This window comes from Microcaecilia unicolor, chromosome 14, assembly GCF_901765095.1.
Source record: "Microcaecilia unicolor chromosome 14, aMicUni1.1, whole genome shotgun sequence".
In the NCBI taxonomy this organism is placed as follows: Eukaryota; Metazoa; Chordata; class Amphibia; order Gymnophiona; family Siphonopidae; genus Microcaecilia; species Microcaecilia unicolor.
The window spans coordinates 38,924,658-38,942,127 of record NC_044044.1 but is presented as its reverse complement, the minus strand read 5'-3'; the positions used below and the strand labels follow the sequence as shown (position 1 = coordinate 38,942,127).

At 45.7% G+C, this 17,470-nt stretch overlaps 1 protein-coding gene across 1 annotated transcript; it reads left to right on the top strand.

Moving 5' to 3' along the window:
- The first annotated feature begins 1,508 nt into the window (after positions 1-1,508).
- On the top strand, positions 1,509-16,805 carry SCAMP3 (secretory carrier membrane protein 3). The gene is made up of 9 exons (XM_030186356.1): positions 1,509-1,698; positions 7,233-7,310; positions 7,406-7,525; positions 8,100-8,220; positions 9,926-10,054; positions 11,650-11,809; positions 12,336-12,437; positions 12,732-12,849; positions 14,435-16,805. Exons 1-9 carry the CDS (start codon positions 1,639-1,641, stop codon positions 14,564-14,566), a joined length of 1,020 nt encoding a protein of 339 aa, XP_030042216.1. The 5' UTR covers positions 1,509-1,638; the 3' UTR covers positions 14,567-16,805.
- Positions 16,806-17,470: the final 665 nt, after the last annotated feature.

Here is a 17,470-nt window from a genome sequence, read left to right as displayed (position 1 = left end):
GAAGTCTCTTTATTTTCTGAAATTTCCTTTATTGAATAAATATAGATAGATTAGTCATAGTCAGACGTTCAGAAGTATTGCCCCAAGGTAAGAGACTAGTAATTCTGACAGTTGTATCACTGGTTGGCGATAGAAATCTGAAGAGAAAAGTAGCTTTATGGCAGAAGTGGGAGAATAGTTAAGCAGATACAAGCAGTTCAGAGCTGGGTGGCTGGAATGTGCAATATCTTATGAGAAAGGCAGAGCCTTAAAAGGTGGAGGATAAAGGATTTTTTTTCATTTATATCCCATATTATCCCAAGCAAACTAGGGTCCAATGGGGCTTACATTTGAAAATACAGCGAGACAGAATAATAGAATTTAGTTATAGCATGGGAGCAAATAGATGGATATGTCTGAAGCATTTAACAAAGAAGAGATTATCATATATACTCAGCCGGGCATTTAAAGTCTGTTCTTTATACTGATTTCTGAACACACGGCACCATTAGACAGTTATTCAAATAGCACATGCATACACCAGAACAGGCATTGCAAAAGTAAACAACTTCTACAGTGTACATCCAAAAGGTAATACTTATTTTCTCATTTCCAAAATTCCTGACAGTACAGATCAGCAGGACCCAAAGAAGTTCAAAACAAGTAAAGTGAGAAGCAATCCAGTTTAAATCTAATTGTTCAACCACCCTTAGGATTTACCTTTGGGTTTAAAAATCAAAATTATGTGCATGTAAGAAATAAATGAATTAAAACAAAGTTTACAGGAAAATGCCCTTAATATGTTGGTATCAATAATGAAAACAGTGATAGAATATTCACGTAGCAAGCAGCCTGAGTCAACAGCTTTATTTCCCATTGAACATAATTAACTTTGTATGAACTTGGCTGCTACTACTGTGCTGAACTGGACAATGGCACAGTTAGACTGACTCTGGACAGCATGTCTGTACGTATCTGTGAACTAGTAGTAATAATAATTTAACAAAGCAAGTGCATTCCACAAAACAAAAAGGAGCAAGTTCCCCACATGCCATCTTTTTCTTTTGATGTAGGCACAGGAAAAGAGGATGTTAAATGCTCCCAGTTTCAACCTAATTAATGTTTTTCTAAATTGGAATACCTGATTCTCATAACATGGAGGTGAAAACATCTCTGCACGAATCTAGCTCCTCCCTGACACAATGATTTAAAATGTAGAACAAATTAGACTCTAACCGATGAAACCAACACTTCCTCTGTGTGCATCCGTATGCAGCACGAGCTGGCATGTTTGAAGATATAAGTTAAGATTAGATTAAAATGCTACCAACAGTAACGGATGACAACGGAGACGCAGCAGCTCATAGGTTTGTTTGCTTTGTTTTGAGTGTACTAGATGACGGCGGCACGGGGAAGAGGAAACAGAGCTCGACCCAAGCGGCTTCAACTTTTTGACCTCATCGGTGGGCAGGGCTCAGGTGATTCTGGCGGCGCGTGACTTGTGACGTAAGGGGCGGGGGGCGGGTCTCGCTGCGTTTACCCTGTAACGGAAAGTGGTTGCTGGCTGAGGCTGCTGAGGTCTGGCCAAGGCGGTTGGTGGTTCCGGCTCTGGTCTGCGGTCCCGGAAGTGGCGGCAGAGGGACCGGAAGTAGGGCCGGTATGGCTGAGCGGGACCTGAACCCGTTCGTGGAGCCTGAGGGCATGGACAACCCGTTCCAGGTAAGAGAGAGAGCACTTCGCCTCCTCGAGTCCGGAGTAAAACACCAATACACCCCCCCAAATCAGAACCCTAGTACCCCCCCCCCTAATCAGGTCCAGCTCACCTTCTCCTGCAAATCAGGATCACAGTCCTATTATTCCTTCTTCTCCTCTCCCCCCCCCCCCCCCCAGACATCCCCAAATCTGGATCATAAACCTATTACTCCCCCTCCAGAATCAAGGTTATATCTCCACTACACCCTATCTCTGCCAAATCAGGGTTATAATTCTGTTTTTCCCCCTCCCCCAAATAGAATCAGGACCATAAGATTTACCACCCACCCCCCTTTTTGGATCCAGGGTTATTTATTGATTTCAAATTTATATATTGTGTATCATAATAGTCTAGATAGTTACAATAAAAGCTTATAACAGATATATATAAATACACACAAATTGACAAAAACATTAAGAATCTTCAAACTCTTCCTAAAGGTTTGTCATTCTCCAGTCATAAATAAATGTAAAATTCCACATACATGATCTGAAAATTGAAAATGCCTGACTGCTAAGGAACAAATTTTTTTTTTTTGTTACATTTGTACCCCGCGCTTTCCCACTCATGGCAGGCTCAATGCGGCTTACATGGGGCAATGGAGGGTTAAGTGACTTGCCCAGAGTCCCACTAGCAACATTCCATGTAGAAGTCGGCCCTTGCAGATCACCAATGTGGCCGCGCAGGCTTCTGCTTCTGTGAGTCTGACGTCCTGCAGGATGTCAGACTCACAGAAACAGAAGCCTGCGCAGCCTTCTACATGGAATGTTGCTAGTGGAATAGCAACATTCCGTGTAGAATCTTCAATAGTAGCAACATTCCATGTAGAATCTCCAATAGTAGCAACATTCCATGTAGAATCTCCAATAGTATCTATTTTATTTTTGTTACATTTGTACCCTGCACTTCCCACTCATGGCAGGCGCAATGCGGCTTACATGGGGCAATGGAGGGTTAAGTGACTTGCCCAGAGTCAGAAGGAGCTGCCTGTGCCTGAAGTGGGAATCAAACTCAGTTCCTCAGTTCCCCAGGTCCAAAGTCCACCACCCTAACCACTAGGCCACTCCTCCACTCCATGCTGTATGCAATGAAAGGACTGTCAGCATTTCCTCAGACTGAGATTGTGAATTTATTTTGATAAGGGTATTACTAAAGATAGCATCATCTCCAATTAAATCCATTTATACAGCATCTCTAGTGCCTAAAAGTACATGGGCTGCTTTTGATAGAGATACCAATACTGGCTTAATGTGTTCTTTCATCACAAATTAACTGTGCAGCCAGTATCAGTTACTCTCTTGTTTCGCTATTCACTACCCTTCTCTCCCTTAGTGTTAATTCCCTTTGATATTTACAATGGGAACCTGGGCTTCCTGTTCTGTTTATTCTCCCCTTCATTTATTATAAACCACTTATTCTTTGATCTGCAATATTGTCATATAAATGTCATATACATATCTTGAAGAAGAATAGTCTCTGGCAGACTTAAAAGACCATATGAGTTGCCCTGCTGGGTCATACCAAAGGGTCCATCTAGCCCTGTATCCTTTTTCCAGCAGTAGCTAGTCTAGGTTACAAATACCTGGTTAATTATTTTGTTAGTTATTTATAATTGTTATTTAGGAAATGCATGTAATTAACGCTATATGGTTTGACACAGTATACAAAATTAGTTATGTTAAAATGACACTTACAAAACCAGAACATAGTAAGAATCTTGAAAGGTAACTTTAAAACAATACAGGAATGTAAGACCTTTGAAGTCAGAATGATAAAATATTTTGACACCCACCAGACAGGACTTAACAAATATCTGGGTTTTCTAGCCCGTTATAAACCATAAAAATGTACTGCTTTGTTTTGTCACCCTCCTGTCTCCATGCATATCTCCCCTCTCCCATATCCACCCCCATCCTGTTAGACTGTCACTGAAATGCTTTGATGTTTCACTTATATATACTGTCATCTACCAACATTTGCTTATTTCCGATCTGACGAAGAAGGGCAACCTTCGAAAGCTAATCAAGAAATGTATTAAGTTATGTCCAATAAAAAAGGTATCATCTTATTTTCTTTTCCATGTTTTATTTCTATTGATTACCTTTAAAAGTGGACTAACATGGCTACCACACCTCTCTACTCAAAATATAATTAAAATATAACCCATTACTGTAGGCCAAACTAGGCATAATTAGCTGGTCTAAAAATCTAACAAATGTTGCCCAGATTTTGAATGTCTTAGAAGTCTTAAATGCATAAAATACTTTTTTTTTTCTATTTTTAAACTACAGATTTTACTTGTAGCTTTAAAGTTAAGTTGGCATACAGTATTAAACCTTAAATGTTGCCCCCAAAGTCATTAATCACATCTACCTGAAATTATTAAGCCCTGCCGTTCTGAAATCTGAGAAGCACTCGGCTGTCATTGCTGCAGTAGCTGAAAAGTCATATTTACAAGGTAAAGAAGCATAAAATTGTTCACCTAGCATAAATCCTAAAATCCAGCCTCACTCTTTCCAGCTCAACTCACAGAGCTTGCAAACATAAACATAAAACAATGTTACAGAATTCCATGCGAAATATTTATACCGGTGCCCATTTGGTACCCTAAACTATTGCAAAACAAATCCTTTTAAACTATGTGCAGGTAACTGGTGTAAACAAACATTGTGTAGCACCTTGTCAAAGGCGGCTGATCTATCAAAAAAAAGAAAACCAAAAAAGTTCTACAGTGACGTAAGATTCTAAGCTCACAATCCAGTCATAATCATTATGACATTCAGCCCAAATCTGTTTTACTGGGGATACAATATTTCCTTCTGAGCCAAGTCATCTTTCAGTTGCTGATGGATGACAACTTCAATTGCTTTTATCACAAAAGTTGAACAGGAAATTGGGCAATGAGATACCACCTCTGTTGCACCCTTCCCCCACCCTCCAATGTCTTGAATGGGGTGGGTAACAAATCCTACACTGGACTGGTTGCATTAGATAATTGATTTAACATTCATTTTAGTAGAGACCTACTAATGGGCGTAAAAGCCGAGAAGGCTCGCTGAAATAGTCCTTATACTTTGGTATTGAATCTAAAGGAAATGCACATTCCTGACAAGATATATATGCAGTTTTAATAAACAAAATAATTGCAACAACATGAAACGCAGCTCTGGGTCAATTTACGGATGCTTCAGCTTTTGGTTTCTCTCTCCAGCTGCTGCCTATGAACTTCACTCACCACCTGTGATTTAAGATTTTGCAGTCGCCTTTGTGAGTGTTTCACCACAATCAGTTCTGGAGCCACAGTACCTTATTCCATCCCGCAGTCACCTGATTTGAATCCGAGCTTACTTCCAACACATATGTACCCTCTGACCACAGTGACCTAAATTTATCAGAATCTACATGAAGAAGATTTCCCCTCCTTAACCTCTTTTCTAAACTGATCAGTAGCCACCTTATTTTCAACAGTTTGCACCTGGAAAGAAATCATAGGGTGGCTACCAAGTCTGAGCATTTCCTCACACCTTTTCCCCTAGGTCAGGGCTTGAACCATTAAGAACATAAGCATTGCCATACTGGGACAGACCAAAGGTCCATCAAGCCCAGTATCCTGTTTCCACAGTGGCCAGTCCAGGTCATAAGTACCGGCAAGATCCCAAAACAGTAAAACAGATTTTATGCTGCTTATCCTAGAAATAAGCTGGATTTTCCCAAGCCCAGCTTAATATTAGTGTCAAAGAGCTGTATGCAGGGATCCTTGTATCTCTGGAGCTGGACTCAGTCATTAAAGGCACAAGAAAAGAAAAACAGTAAGAGAATAAATATGGCTATTTTAGCAGAACTGCAGTGGTCGGACACTGAGCTGCCCTATCTCACCCTTAGCACCTGTCCAGGTAAGTGATATTCTTAAAGACCAACCTGTTCGAAAAGGCATATCCCACTGACCCAACTTAAGTACTTGAACCCAGCAACATAAAGATACCTAAACTTGTAATGAAAACTATGAACTTCACATAACTTCCCTCTCTATGATTCCCTAATGTGTTTGTACATACCTATTTCATTGAAAATTAACCTCACTCTGTATTTGTTTCTTCACTGTAGGTAGCTTTAACCTTACGGTATTATGTAAGCCAAATTGAGGCTGCAAATAGGTGGGATAATGTGGGGTACAAATGTAACAAATAAATATTGGTTTATGGACTTTTAGGAAATTATCCAAACCTTTTTTTAAACCATGCTAAACTAATTGCTTTTACCACATTCTCTGGCAACAAATTCCAGAGTTTAATTACATGTTGAGTGAAGAAATATCTTCTCCAGTGTGTTTTAAATTTACTACTTACTAACTGTACCGGGACTGGTGTTATTTAACGTATTTATAATTGATCTGGAAAACAGAACGACTAGTGAAGGTGATTATATTTGCCATGACACAAAACTTTTCAAAGTTGTCAATACATGCGGATTGTGAATGATTGCAGGAAGATCTTAGGAAACTGGAAGACTGGGCAACCAAATGACAGATGAAATTTAATGTAGACAAATTGGAAGTCATGCACTTTGGGAAGAATAATCTGAATCGTCTGATGCTAGGGTCCACTTTAGGAGTCAACACTCAAGAAAAAAATCTAGGTATCATTGTAGACGTTATGCTGAAATGTTCTGTCCAGTGTGCGGTGACAGCCAAAAAGCAAGCAAACTGTCCCCTCAGCCGTCTCTTCTTCAAGCTGAAGAACTTTAGCTTTTCCTCATAGGGAAGTCGTACCGTCCCCTTTATCGTTTTCGTCGCACTTCTCTGTACCTTTTCTTATTCCACTGTATCTTTTTTTGAGATGCGGTAACCAGAATTGCACACAGTATTCGAGATCTGGTCACACCATGGAGCGATACAAAGGCATTATAACATCCTCATTTTTGTTTTCCATTCCTTTCCTAATAATACCTAACATTCTATTTGCTTTCTTAGCCGCAGCAGCACACTGAGCAGAAGGTTTCAAAGTATCATCAACAACGACACCTAGATCCCTTTCCTCGTCGATGACTCTGAACTTGGAACCTTGTATCACGTAGCTATAGTTCAGGTTCCTCTTTCCCACATGCGTCACTTTGTACTTGCTCACATTAAACGTCTGCCATTTGGATGCCCAGTCTCTTAAGGTCCTCTTGCAATTACCTCCTCCCCCCCCCCAACTCTGACAGTCAGAATCCTAACCTTATTGCCCCTACTTAGAAATTACTTTCAGCCCTGTTCTCGTCCCTACTGGTTCAAGACTTCTCTATTTCTGGGGTAATATTTTATAGTTCTTCGAGCTTGATTTCCAACTTTGCATACATAAAGAACATTGCCTGGTACTAGAAATTCATGGGGTTGGGGAGGGGGGGGGTAGAAGGCAGTTCTTATAATGCATGCTCCCTTTAGAGGTGGAATAGAGCCAGGTCCCATTCCCACTGGGCAATTGACATGTTGGGGTCATGTTAATCCTTCTTTCTCCCGTAGGATCCTTCAGTGATGGAACATAAGCAGAGTTCGCAGTACGCCACACTGGATGTTTACAATCCTTTTGATAGTCAAGGGGTAAGGAGAGAAATGCAGGTGACTTAGCTGTTTGGCAGGTCTGTGTGGTGGTACATTTGTGCCTAAATAGCACGTGGTGTTCATTCTCTCCATAGCGACCTCCACCTCCTTACCAACCACCAGCTAACGTGCCCCAACCACCTACTGAAACTGTGCACCCCCCCAAGAAACCCAGTGCCAACGAACCCAAGAACTACGGCTCCTATGGAAGTCAGGTACCCGCCGGAGCGCCACTTGATTCACACACTGCATACATTTTGGATGAGATGAGCGAGGTTGGCGGTACTACGAGATGCCTTTCTGTCTCAACGCATGCTGTTTTAGAGGGCAGCTGTAGCTGGGAAGGAGGTCGTCGGAGAGATTTCAGGAGACATGAGAAATGTATATGGGAGGGGATGTGAGGAAGAGCTGCAAGATTGTTTCACAGATTGGGAAGATCCAGCTGAGAGGTGCAGGCACAGAGGATGTTGTGGGAAGAGACAAGTTCTGCCCCTTCTCTGCTGAACAAAGGTGGGGGGGGGGGATGTTATCTCCTCTGCCAGGTCCTCTGCTAAACCACCCGGCCATGCCCTGGGATACCTTGCTGGGAATTTGCAGAGGGTGCAGTAGTAGTAGTTGGGGGGGGGGGGGGGGCAGGGGCTGTTAGCCAGATGAATTTTATCGGAAAAGCAGCCCTTCCAGAGCTGCTGTTGAATACCTCTCATTTAGCTAATGCAGGGGAGGAGGGTTGATAAAACCGCAAAAGGCATGTACTGAGTGCTGTTTTTTGCTCCGCTTGTGTTGAGATAGGAGGCTACGGCTGCCGCCACGGCAGATTTATTACGGAAGCAGGAAGAGCTCAACAGGAAAGCAGCGGAGCTGGACCGAAGGGAGCGAGAGCTCCAGAGCGCTACACTGGGAAACGCTGCAGGTATGACCTGTGCCTAAAATAGGATCATGTGACTAGGTTATCAGAAATGAGCGTGGATTCTTGTAGGTGAGAAGGAGCCAGCAGTGTGCTCATACTCTGAAGTTGCTGGTGAGTGAGGGTAGCAGGAAGGGCACAAGAATAGTGATAAATGGGGTCTGGTGTCTGGGTACAATCTAGGCATCAGTGCCTGGGCGTTGGGGGAAAAATTGGGGCCTGTGGTTACTTCTACGCGTGTCCTGTCTGGACCCTGCTTTATAAATGCTGTACTTATAAAGGGGAAGGCAAAAGCCACATCTAGCGGCTGATTTTGCTGTTGAGCATAGAGGTGGAAGTGCTGGAGGCTGCCACCGAGCTGCAGTGGGGTGGACATCCCCGATGGTGTAGGTAACATTGAGGAAGGACTAGCAAAGCTAGAGGAATGATCTAGATTTAATGTTGAAAACTGCAGGGTCCTGCATTTGGGCTGCCAAAATCCGAGGGGACGGTACAGTTTAGGGGGTGAAGAACTTTTGTGCATGAAAGAGGAGCAGGACTTGGGTGTTATCCTATGTGACGATCTGAAGGTGGCCAAACAGATAGAAAAGGCGATGGCGAATGCAAGAAAGATGCTTAGGTGCCTAGGGAGAGGAATGGGCAGTAGGAAAAAGGAGGTAATGATGCCCCTGTACAAGACTCTGGTGAGACCTTATTTAGAATATTGTGTACAATTCTGGAGACACCTTCAAAAAGAGGTAAACAGGATGGAGTCAGTCCAGAGGGCAGCTACTAAAATGGTCAGTGGTCTGTGTCACAAAGCATATGAGAATCCAAAATCAAAAAACAGGGAATACACGAAATATATGAAAAAGAAAGTATCCTAAAGAATGTATCATGACAGTGTAAAGGATGCAACAAATAACACAAAATCATATAGCTGTGCGAAAGAAATGGTGACTCTCCGTTATTTAAGCCATGATGCCCATGCATCTAAAGCAACGAGAACTCTGAGGCCTCTATTTGAGGCTCTTACATTTAGTGCTCAGATACATCCTTGAGTCCACCATTAATGTATATGTGAAAGTGTAATTCAATATAAGCAAAACATCCCATGCTCAAAAAGAAATGTCCCCAAAGTACAAAAAATCACAATGATCCAATAAAATTTCAGTCACTCTAAAATAGTACGTGGGATGGTTTACTTATATTGAATTACACTGTCATGATACATTCTTTGGGATACTTCCTTTTTCACAAAGCATATGAGGACAGTCTTAAAGATCTCAATATGTATACTTTGGAAGAGGGGAGCTATGACATAGACATTTAAATATCTATGCGGCATAAATGCATAGAAGGCGAGTCTCTCGAAGAGGGGACATACGATGAAGGTGAAAGGGGACAGAAGTATCCTGAGGAAATACTTGTTCACAGAAAGGGTGGTGAATTCATGGAATGACCTCCCAGTGGAACTGATGGAGATGAAACCAGTCTCTGAATTCAAGTACATAGGATCTCTAAGGGAGCGATAGTGAGGGTTAACAGCATGGATAGGCCATATGCTCTATATCTGCCTACATTTTTCTGTGTTTTAGATCACACAGCTAGGATGTGGTGTGTGTTTGGGGGGGGGGGGGGGGGTACCACCTATGTTTTTCTAGGAGAAACCCTGGGATCATGGTTGCAGATTTCTTTTGTAACCCCCTCCCCCTCCTTTGTACCCTTGCAGTGCGGCAGAATAACTGGCCTCCGTTGCCGTCCTTCTGTCCTGTTCAGCCCTGCTTTTACCAGGACATTTCGGTGGAGATCCCACAAGAATTCCAGAAAACGGTTTTCACAATGTACTATCTGTGGACATGTGAGTGCGGGGGCTGTGGGCAGAGGGGTTGGGGTGGAAGGGTGTCTGCTTTCTTTGTATGGTGACAGCCTTGATCCCTTTGCATAGGCGATACAAAATCTGCAGTAAAGGCATTATACAAGAGCGGTCAGGGCTTTGGAAATGTGTATTTGATTACTAAAACTTGAGTACAAAGCTCATCAAACTTCCATGTAACATCCTGCATCTGGGTGCAAAAATCCGTTGGCACATATCAGTCAGAAGTTCCGAGATACTACTACTACTCATCATTTCCATAGCGCTACTAGACGTATGCAGCACTGTACACTTGAACATGAAGAGACAGTCCCTGCTTGACAGAGCTTACAATCTAATTAGGACAGACAAACAGGACAAATAAGGGAATTAATAACGTGGGAAAGATAAAACATACAAGGGTAACTTGTACAAGTGACTAGGAGTTAGGAGTTAAAAGCAGCATTATCAAAAGGGTGGGCTTTTGGCCTAGATTTGACGGTGGCCGGAGATGGAGCTTGACGTACCAGCTGAGGAAGTCTATTCCAGGCATATGGTGCGGCAAGATAAAAGGAATGGAGTCTGGAGTTAGCGGTGGAGGAGAAGGGTGCAGATAAGAGAGATTTACCCAGTGAATGGAGTTCCCTGGGAGGAATGTAGGGAGAGATGAGAGTGGAGATGTACTGAGGAGCTGCAGAGTGAATGCACTTATAGGTCAATTAGAGGAGTTTGAACTGTATGCGGAAATGGATAGGAAGCCAGTGAAGTGACCTGAGGAGAGAGCTAATATGAGCATAACGACCCTGGCGGAATATTAGTCGTTAGCAGAATTTTGAACAGATTGAAGAGGAGAGAGATGGCTAAGTGGGAAACCTGTGAGAAGCAAGTTGCAATAGTCTAAGCGAGAGGTGATAAGATGGTGATTCCTGGGTCTGTGTTGTTGGCCCATCGTGGAGGACATGGAATGAGCAAGTTAGTTTAACAAAGCCGTGAGGAAAGCTCGTACCATCCTTATACTCGTCTCCAGAGAGAGCTGTTCATGGGCTTTACGGAGTACAGGAGGAAGTATGTCTTTACTGAGAGAGTGATGATGCTTGAAATAACCACCAGGGGAGGGGCATTGGAATGTGCTTAGAACAGCCGCACTGACCAGTAATGGGAGCACATTGAAGGCAGGATCCCTCTCTCCTCCAAACCCACGCACGCTTCACTCCCTCGGAAACGGAGGGGGAAAAAATAAAGTATGTAAGAGATCAGAGTAAAGGGGCTGTTACCAAAACCAACTAGGTCCGTGCCAGGAGAATGGTGGTGGTCTGATAGTGTCCTGGAAGGTTAAGAAAGCCTAAGTGGAGAGGGGGGCAAGCTGGGGGGTGAGATGTATGCTCAACTAACGAGAGAGACCTGGATGAGGGGAGAAAGCCTGCCTTGGATCTGGTTTCCAGCATTGATGTGGATAATGGGATTGGGGGGACAGCCTACTGGGGTCTGGTTTCCAGCGCTGAGGGGGTGGGGGGCACAGCCTGTATCTGTGTGATCAAGAATGCCTGGTTGGACTGGTTGCATTAAGATGTGCTAAGCAGTCCCTGGTTCTTCTCTTTCAGTCAGTGCAGCCACCCTCTTCCTGAACTTCCTGGCGTCTCTGGCCTTGTTCTGTGTGGACAGTACAATGGGCTCTGGCTTCGGCCTCTCCATCCTCTGGGCACTCCTCTTCACCCCTTGCTCCTTTGTCTGTTGGTACAGGCCACTGTACAAAGCTGTTAGGTAGGTACCATACTAGACGGGAAAGGGGGGTGGGGGGAGGAGAGAAATCCGTTACATGCTCCTGTGCCTTTAAATTGCCTCCCCTGCTCCCCTCTTTGGGGCTGCTCAGTTGAGTGATGTCACCACCCCAGTGGGCCTCCTTCCAGGACTAATTGCCCACAGACTCTCAGGGGTCCTGCAATATTGATTAGAGCAGTGAAAAAGGAACCTTCTTCTGAGCATTTAACACTGCAACTCCTCCATGCTCCAGCCAGGAAAACTGCAGTGGCATGACATCCGCCCTGGGGGTGGGGATGGGGGAGCTGCTCCCATGGTTCCGAAGCAATCTCGCTGTGACTGTGCTGGATAAAGTCTCAGAGCCCTGTGCAAGGCTGGACCCTTGATGGGGGATTGATTGTATTGATAACTTGTTTCACAGTATTCCCCCCCCCCTCCCCCTGTTAAATCTGAGACATCTGCCTCTTACGTGACTCCCCACATTCATCTGTCTTTTTTTTCTCTCTCTGTTTCTCTCTCTTTAACACAGGAGTGACAGTTCCTTCAATTTCTTTGTATTCTTTTTTATCTTCTTCGTTCAGGACATAGTTTTTGTGCTTCAGGCCATTGGGATCCCAGGCTGGGGCTTCAGGTGAGTTGCCTGTGGGTCGTTACACTCGCTGACCTCTGTTCTCATCCCCTTCTTGTGCACGTGCCTGAAGGCTGTCTCTCTGCAGAGAACCAGCGTGATGTCACCTTGCTCATGTTCCCTGCTGTTGTCAGAGGGGTGCGAGGGGCCACAGTTGCTCATTTCTCACCCCTTCCTGTGTTACTGATTTGAGAGGGTCACGCCCCCTACCCCGAGACCCCAGACGGGGAGGGAACAGGTGATGCTTGGACACAGGATTCCCTTTAAACTGAATAAATATTCTATTTTCTCTTCCAGCGGCTGGATAATAAGCCTCAGCGCCCTCAAGCACAACTTGGCTGTAGCTATTATAATGATGATTGTGGCTCTGTTTTTCACAGCCACTGCAGTCCTAGGGGTTGTCATGCTGAAGAGAGTGAGTATTTCTCAGCAGTGGGGGTGACACCTCACTCATTCAGGCTGGAAACCCAGGTCTAGGGGACTGAAGCTAATGACATGCAAGTCACTGCCAGCCCTGTCCAGTAGCAGGATATTCTCTGTGCGTGCATGTGTATGAGCGAAGTTTGCCCTACCATGTCTTCTGTCCCTCGTGTGTGTGTGCGCATGTCAGTCCTCGTGGCCCTCTTGTGGCTCTGAACCATGTCTTCTGTCCCTCGTGTGTGTCCGCGCATGTCGGTCCTCGTGGCCCTCTTGTGGCTCTGAACCATGTCTTCTGTCCCTCGTGTGTGTCCGCGCATGTCGGTCCTCGTGGCCCTCTTGTGGCTCTGAACCATGTCTTCTGTCCCTTGTGTGTGTCTGCGCATGTCAGTCCACGTGGCCCTCTTGTGGCTCTGAACCATGTCTTCTGTCCCTCGTGTGTGTGTGTGTGCGCGTTGATCCTCGTGGCCCTCTTGTGGCTCTGAACCATGTCTTCTGTCCCTCGTGTGCGTGCGTGTCGGTCCTCGTGGCCCTCTTGTGGCTCTGAATCATGTCTTCTGTCCCTCATGCGTGTGCGTGCGTGTCAGTCCTCGTGGCCCTCTTGTGGCTCTGAACCATATCTTCTGTCCCTCATGTGTGCGTGCCTGCGTGTTGATCCTCGTGGCCCTCTTGTGGCTCTGAACCAAGTCTTCTGTCCGTGTGTGTATGTGTGTGCGTGCATGTGTGTTGATCTTCATGGCTCTGAACCATGTCTTCTGTCCCTTGTGTGTGTTGATCCTCGTGGCTGTCTTGTGGCTCTGAACCATGTCTTCTGTCCCTCGTGTGCGTGCGTGTCGGTCCTCGTGGCCCTCTTGTGGCTCTGAACCATGTCTTCTGTCCCTCGTGTGTGTCCACGCGTGTCGGTCCTCGTGGCCCTCTTGTGGCTCTGAACCATGTCTTCTGTCCCTCGTGTGCGTGTTGATCCTCGTGGCCCTCTTGTGACTCTGAACCATGTCTTCTGTCCGTGTGTGTGTGCGCATGTGTATTGATCCTCGTGGCTCTGAACCATGTCTTCTGTCCCTCGTGTGTGTCCGCGCATGTCGATCCTCGTGGCCCTCTTGTGGCTCTGAATCATGTCTTCTGTCCCTCATGCGTGTGCGTGCATGTCAGTCCTCGTGGCCCTCTTGTGGCTCTGAACCAAGTCTTCTGTCCGTGTGTGTGTCTGCGCGCGCATGTGTGTTGATCCTCGTGGCTCTGAACCATGTCTTCTGTCCCTCGTGTGTGTTGATCCTCGGGGCTCTCTTGTGGCTCTGAACCATGTCTTCTGTCCCTCGTGTGTGTGTGTCGGTCCTCATGGCCCTGTTGTGGCTCTGAACCATGTCTTCTGTCCCGTGTGTGCATGTGTGTCGGTCCTCGTGGCCCTCTTGTGGCTCTGAATCATGTCTTCTGTCCCTCATGCGTGTGTGTGCGTGTCAGTCCTTGTGGCCCTCTTGTGGCTCTGAACCATATCTTCTGTCCCTCGTGTGTGCGTGCCTGCTTGTGGGTCCTCGTGGCTGTGAACCAGGAGCCTGTCTGATGCTTCTTTTGCCTTCCTCTGCTTTCAGATCCATTCTATGTACCGCCGGACTGGTGCCAGCTTCCAGAAAGCGCAGGAGGAGTTTACCACAGGAGTGTTCTCCAGTCAGGCCGTGCGGAACGCGGCAGCGGGAGCCGCCCGCAGTACGCTGCAACCATAGCGAGGAAGTGACTGTGGGGCATGTTTCATATTTATATGCATAATGAATAATGATCTTACGATTGCCTTCATGCAAGCTGTCTCCTCATCTCTCCCCCCCCCCCCCCCCCCCCCCACCCCTTGTGTTTATTTTCTTTCTTCTCTGGAGAGAGAAAATGGTGCGCTCAGATGAAATAATGCTGTATTAACCAAAGGGAGATCAGCTTCCAGCTTCACTAACTGTGTATCCGAGCGGGAGGGCGCAGGAGCTCTGATAGCGCTGCCAGCTGAAGGACCCTATGGATGACCTGTATCGGTGCAGATTTGATATACAGTTGCTCCGTGTGTTTTTTTTGGGGGGAGAAACAGTTGCTGAATCAAAGAGAAGAAATTGAACTTATGCAGAGCTTGAGTTAGGGGGAGCTTCATCTGCTGTTGATTCAGAAGTGGACTGGAAGGAGGGAGAGGGGCGGGTGTATTGTACTCATCACTGTGTGATATGACCACAATGCTCCTGAGAACTGGACTCATTCGTACCAGAAGGATCTGCTGCTTGGTTCCCCCTAGGGGTTGTGGGCAGGAGCCACATTGTGGCTTCCGTTATGGGCTACTTGGGCCTCAGGGGGGGGTGGCCTGCTCGATGTTAAGGTCAGGACCGTCCTTGCTGTTTGTCTGGTGGTTTATACCAGAGTTCCTGCTTTGTCCTGTCTTCACGTTCTCTCTGGGCCATGGATTGTGCTGTGCCCTCCAGCAGGGAAAAGTGATCCCTTGTCCACATTTTGTGTCTCTGCATAGTCTGTGGTGGGAGAGAGGGTGCTTCCTCTGCCTCTCCTGTCCTAGTTAACAACGACCAGCTTTTCACCTCCAGTGGGGCAAGGCCTCTGCTATGCCCAGACCTTGAATCCTTTGGGGTTATCACTCTTTTTATCTGTATATCCGTCACCCGACAGCATCTGCCTCGTCACATGAGTAAATAAATTCAGTTTGTTAACTGGAGAAGTCAAAATTAGACCAATTCCTTACTTTCCCGGTGCCTGTCAAAGAGGTTTGTCTGAGATTGGCAGGGGGAAGTCAGGGTCTTGTATTCGAACAGGCTCTGCTAACCTGTAGCTCACCTTCCTTGCCCTCTGTCCCTGTGGGAGTGTACTGGATTAGTTGAACCAAGTCCTTGGGCCCATTTTTACTATTTTCTGGAATGGAGTAACATGCGTCAGCTTCCTTTGAAAGCTAAGTTATCCACTAACCTAGTAAACTCACAGAGGCAAAAAGAAACCACAGAGGTGGCAAGATCGAAGACCTCAGCTGTGCAGACCTGGCTTCCAGACAGTATGGTAGCAAAGAATGTATTAAATCCACTTCACAGCCAGTGTGGCCATGTTTCATTTGCTGCTGTTGTTGGAATTAGAGATCTCAAACGAGCTAACGATCCATTTGTGTGCCTGTTCCACTGAACGGTTGGAGTGCAGGCAGTAGCTGATACGAGGCCACATTGGGTTTTATGTCGATAGCTCTGTCTGCATCCAGTTTGGAACTCCAGGTTTCCCCTAACCCCTTTCTTTCAGCGTTACATCTGCCCTGGACAGTAACCCTGTAGGTTCCTTAGTTACATTTAATCCACAGTGTGGCTCTGCCAGTGTCCTTTGGTGCCTCCGGCACTCCTCTGCCAGTTTGACATCCTATATCCACTAACAGCAGCGTGTGGCATGGACAGACACCTCTCTGGGCTCCCACCCACCCCCTTTTCTTTTTAAATTCAAGGCAAAATGTGAATTCACAAAGTGACTACCAAACTTGTCTTTATTATTTTTTTTCCCCCTTGTCTAAGCTTAGAGTTGCTGTCTGGTATCAGGATTTGGGGACTGATAAAATTCCTTTGAAATCGTGGGAACTAGGAGCCTGTACACCCTTGTTGGGGGGGGGGGGGTGTTAGACGTGCAGCTGGAGTGAGTCCCTACAGCTCCAGGGGTGGCAAGGAGTGGATAATCCAGCACAGTGGTGTTTGGGGTGGGGGGGGGGGATAATACTTGCTGTTCCTGGTAGTTATTGAGAGAGAAAATGTTTTTAATCAGTCAGCAATGTACCGCTACACCCCCCCACCCCACCCCACCCGATACATCTAATATGGAAATGTGAGCTTTGGATTTTTTCTCACTGCTACCACTCCAATCCCTGTAATTAACTGCTAACTGGATATGGCTTTTCAGGGGGCTTGTTTTATTATCATCATTTTTGCTTTGAAGAATAAAGGTGGTTTGACTTGGTGTCTTTTGTTTAGCTCTGAGTTGCAGTCACTCCTGCCTAGCTGAAGCTTTGTGGGTTCTTGTGCTATTTTCTGTCCCTTGCAGCTTTTTAATGACGAGAGTTGCTTCCATGCGACTTGGTTCCCTGGTGGTGGGTTTCGCTGCTGCTTGTGGGATCCAGTTCCTTCTTATTGGCAACTTTGAAATGCCAAGAGCAGGAAGCCATTGGCCAGTTTCTGATCACTACAGGGTCAAAACATCAGCTCTGGCTGCCTTGTACAGCTGGGTGGCATTTTATGACACCCTGTTAATGAAAAAATACAATAACAACTCTTATTTGATAATTGCATTACAAAGTTAAAAGATGAATGAAGGAGGTAATAACTTCCCAGCAACTTGCTCTGCCATTTGTAAGCTAAAACAAACTAGATTCCCAGAAAACTAGTGCTAATCCCGGGGTGGAGTAACATGCCCCTGTCATCCCAACCCCCAACCCCCCTTCCAGGGCTGTGACTGCTGCAGGCAAAACGCTGAGGAGAGTGATTGCTGCTTGTAAGCGCCTGAAGCATCCTTACCTTCGATGGGATTAAAAATAGTTCAGGGCTTTTTTTTTTTTTTTTGGGTGATGTTATTGTGCTGACTGAAATGAGCCTGTGGTTGAATGCTCCTTCCAGTATCTTGAAACA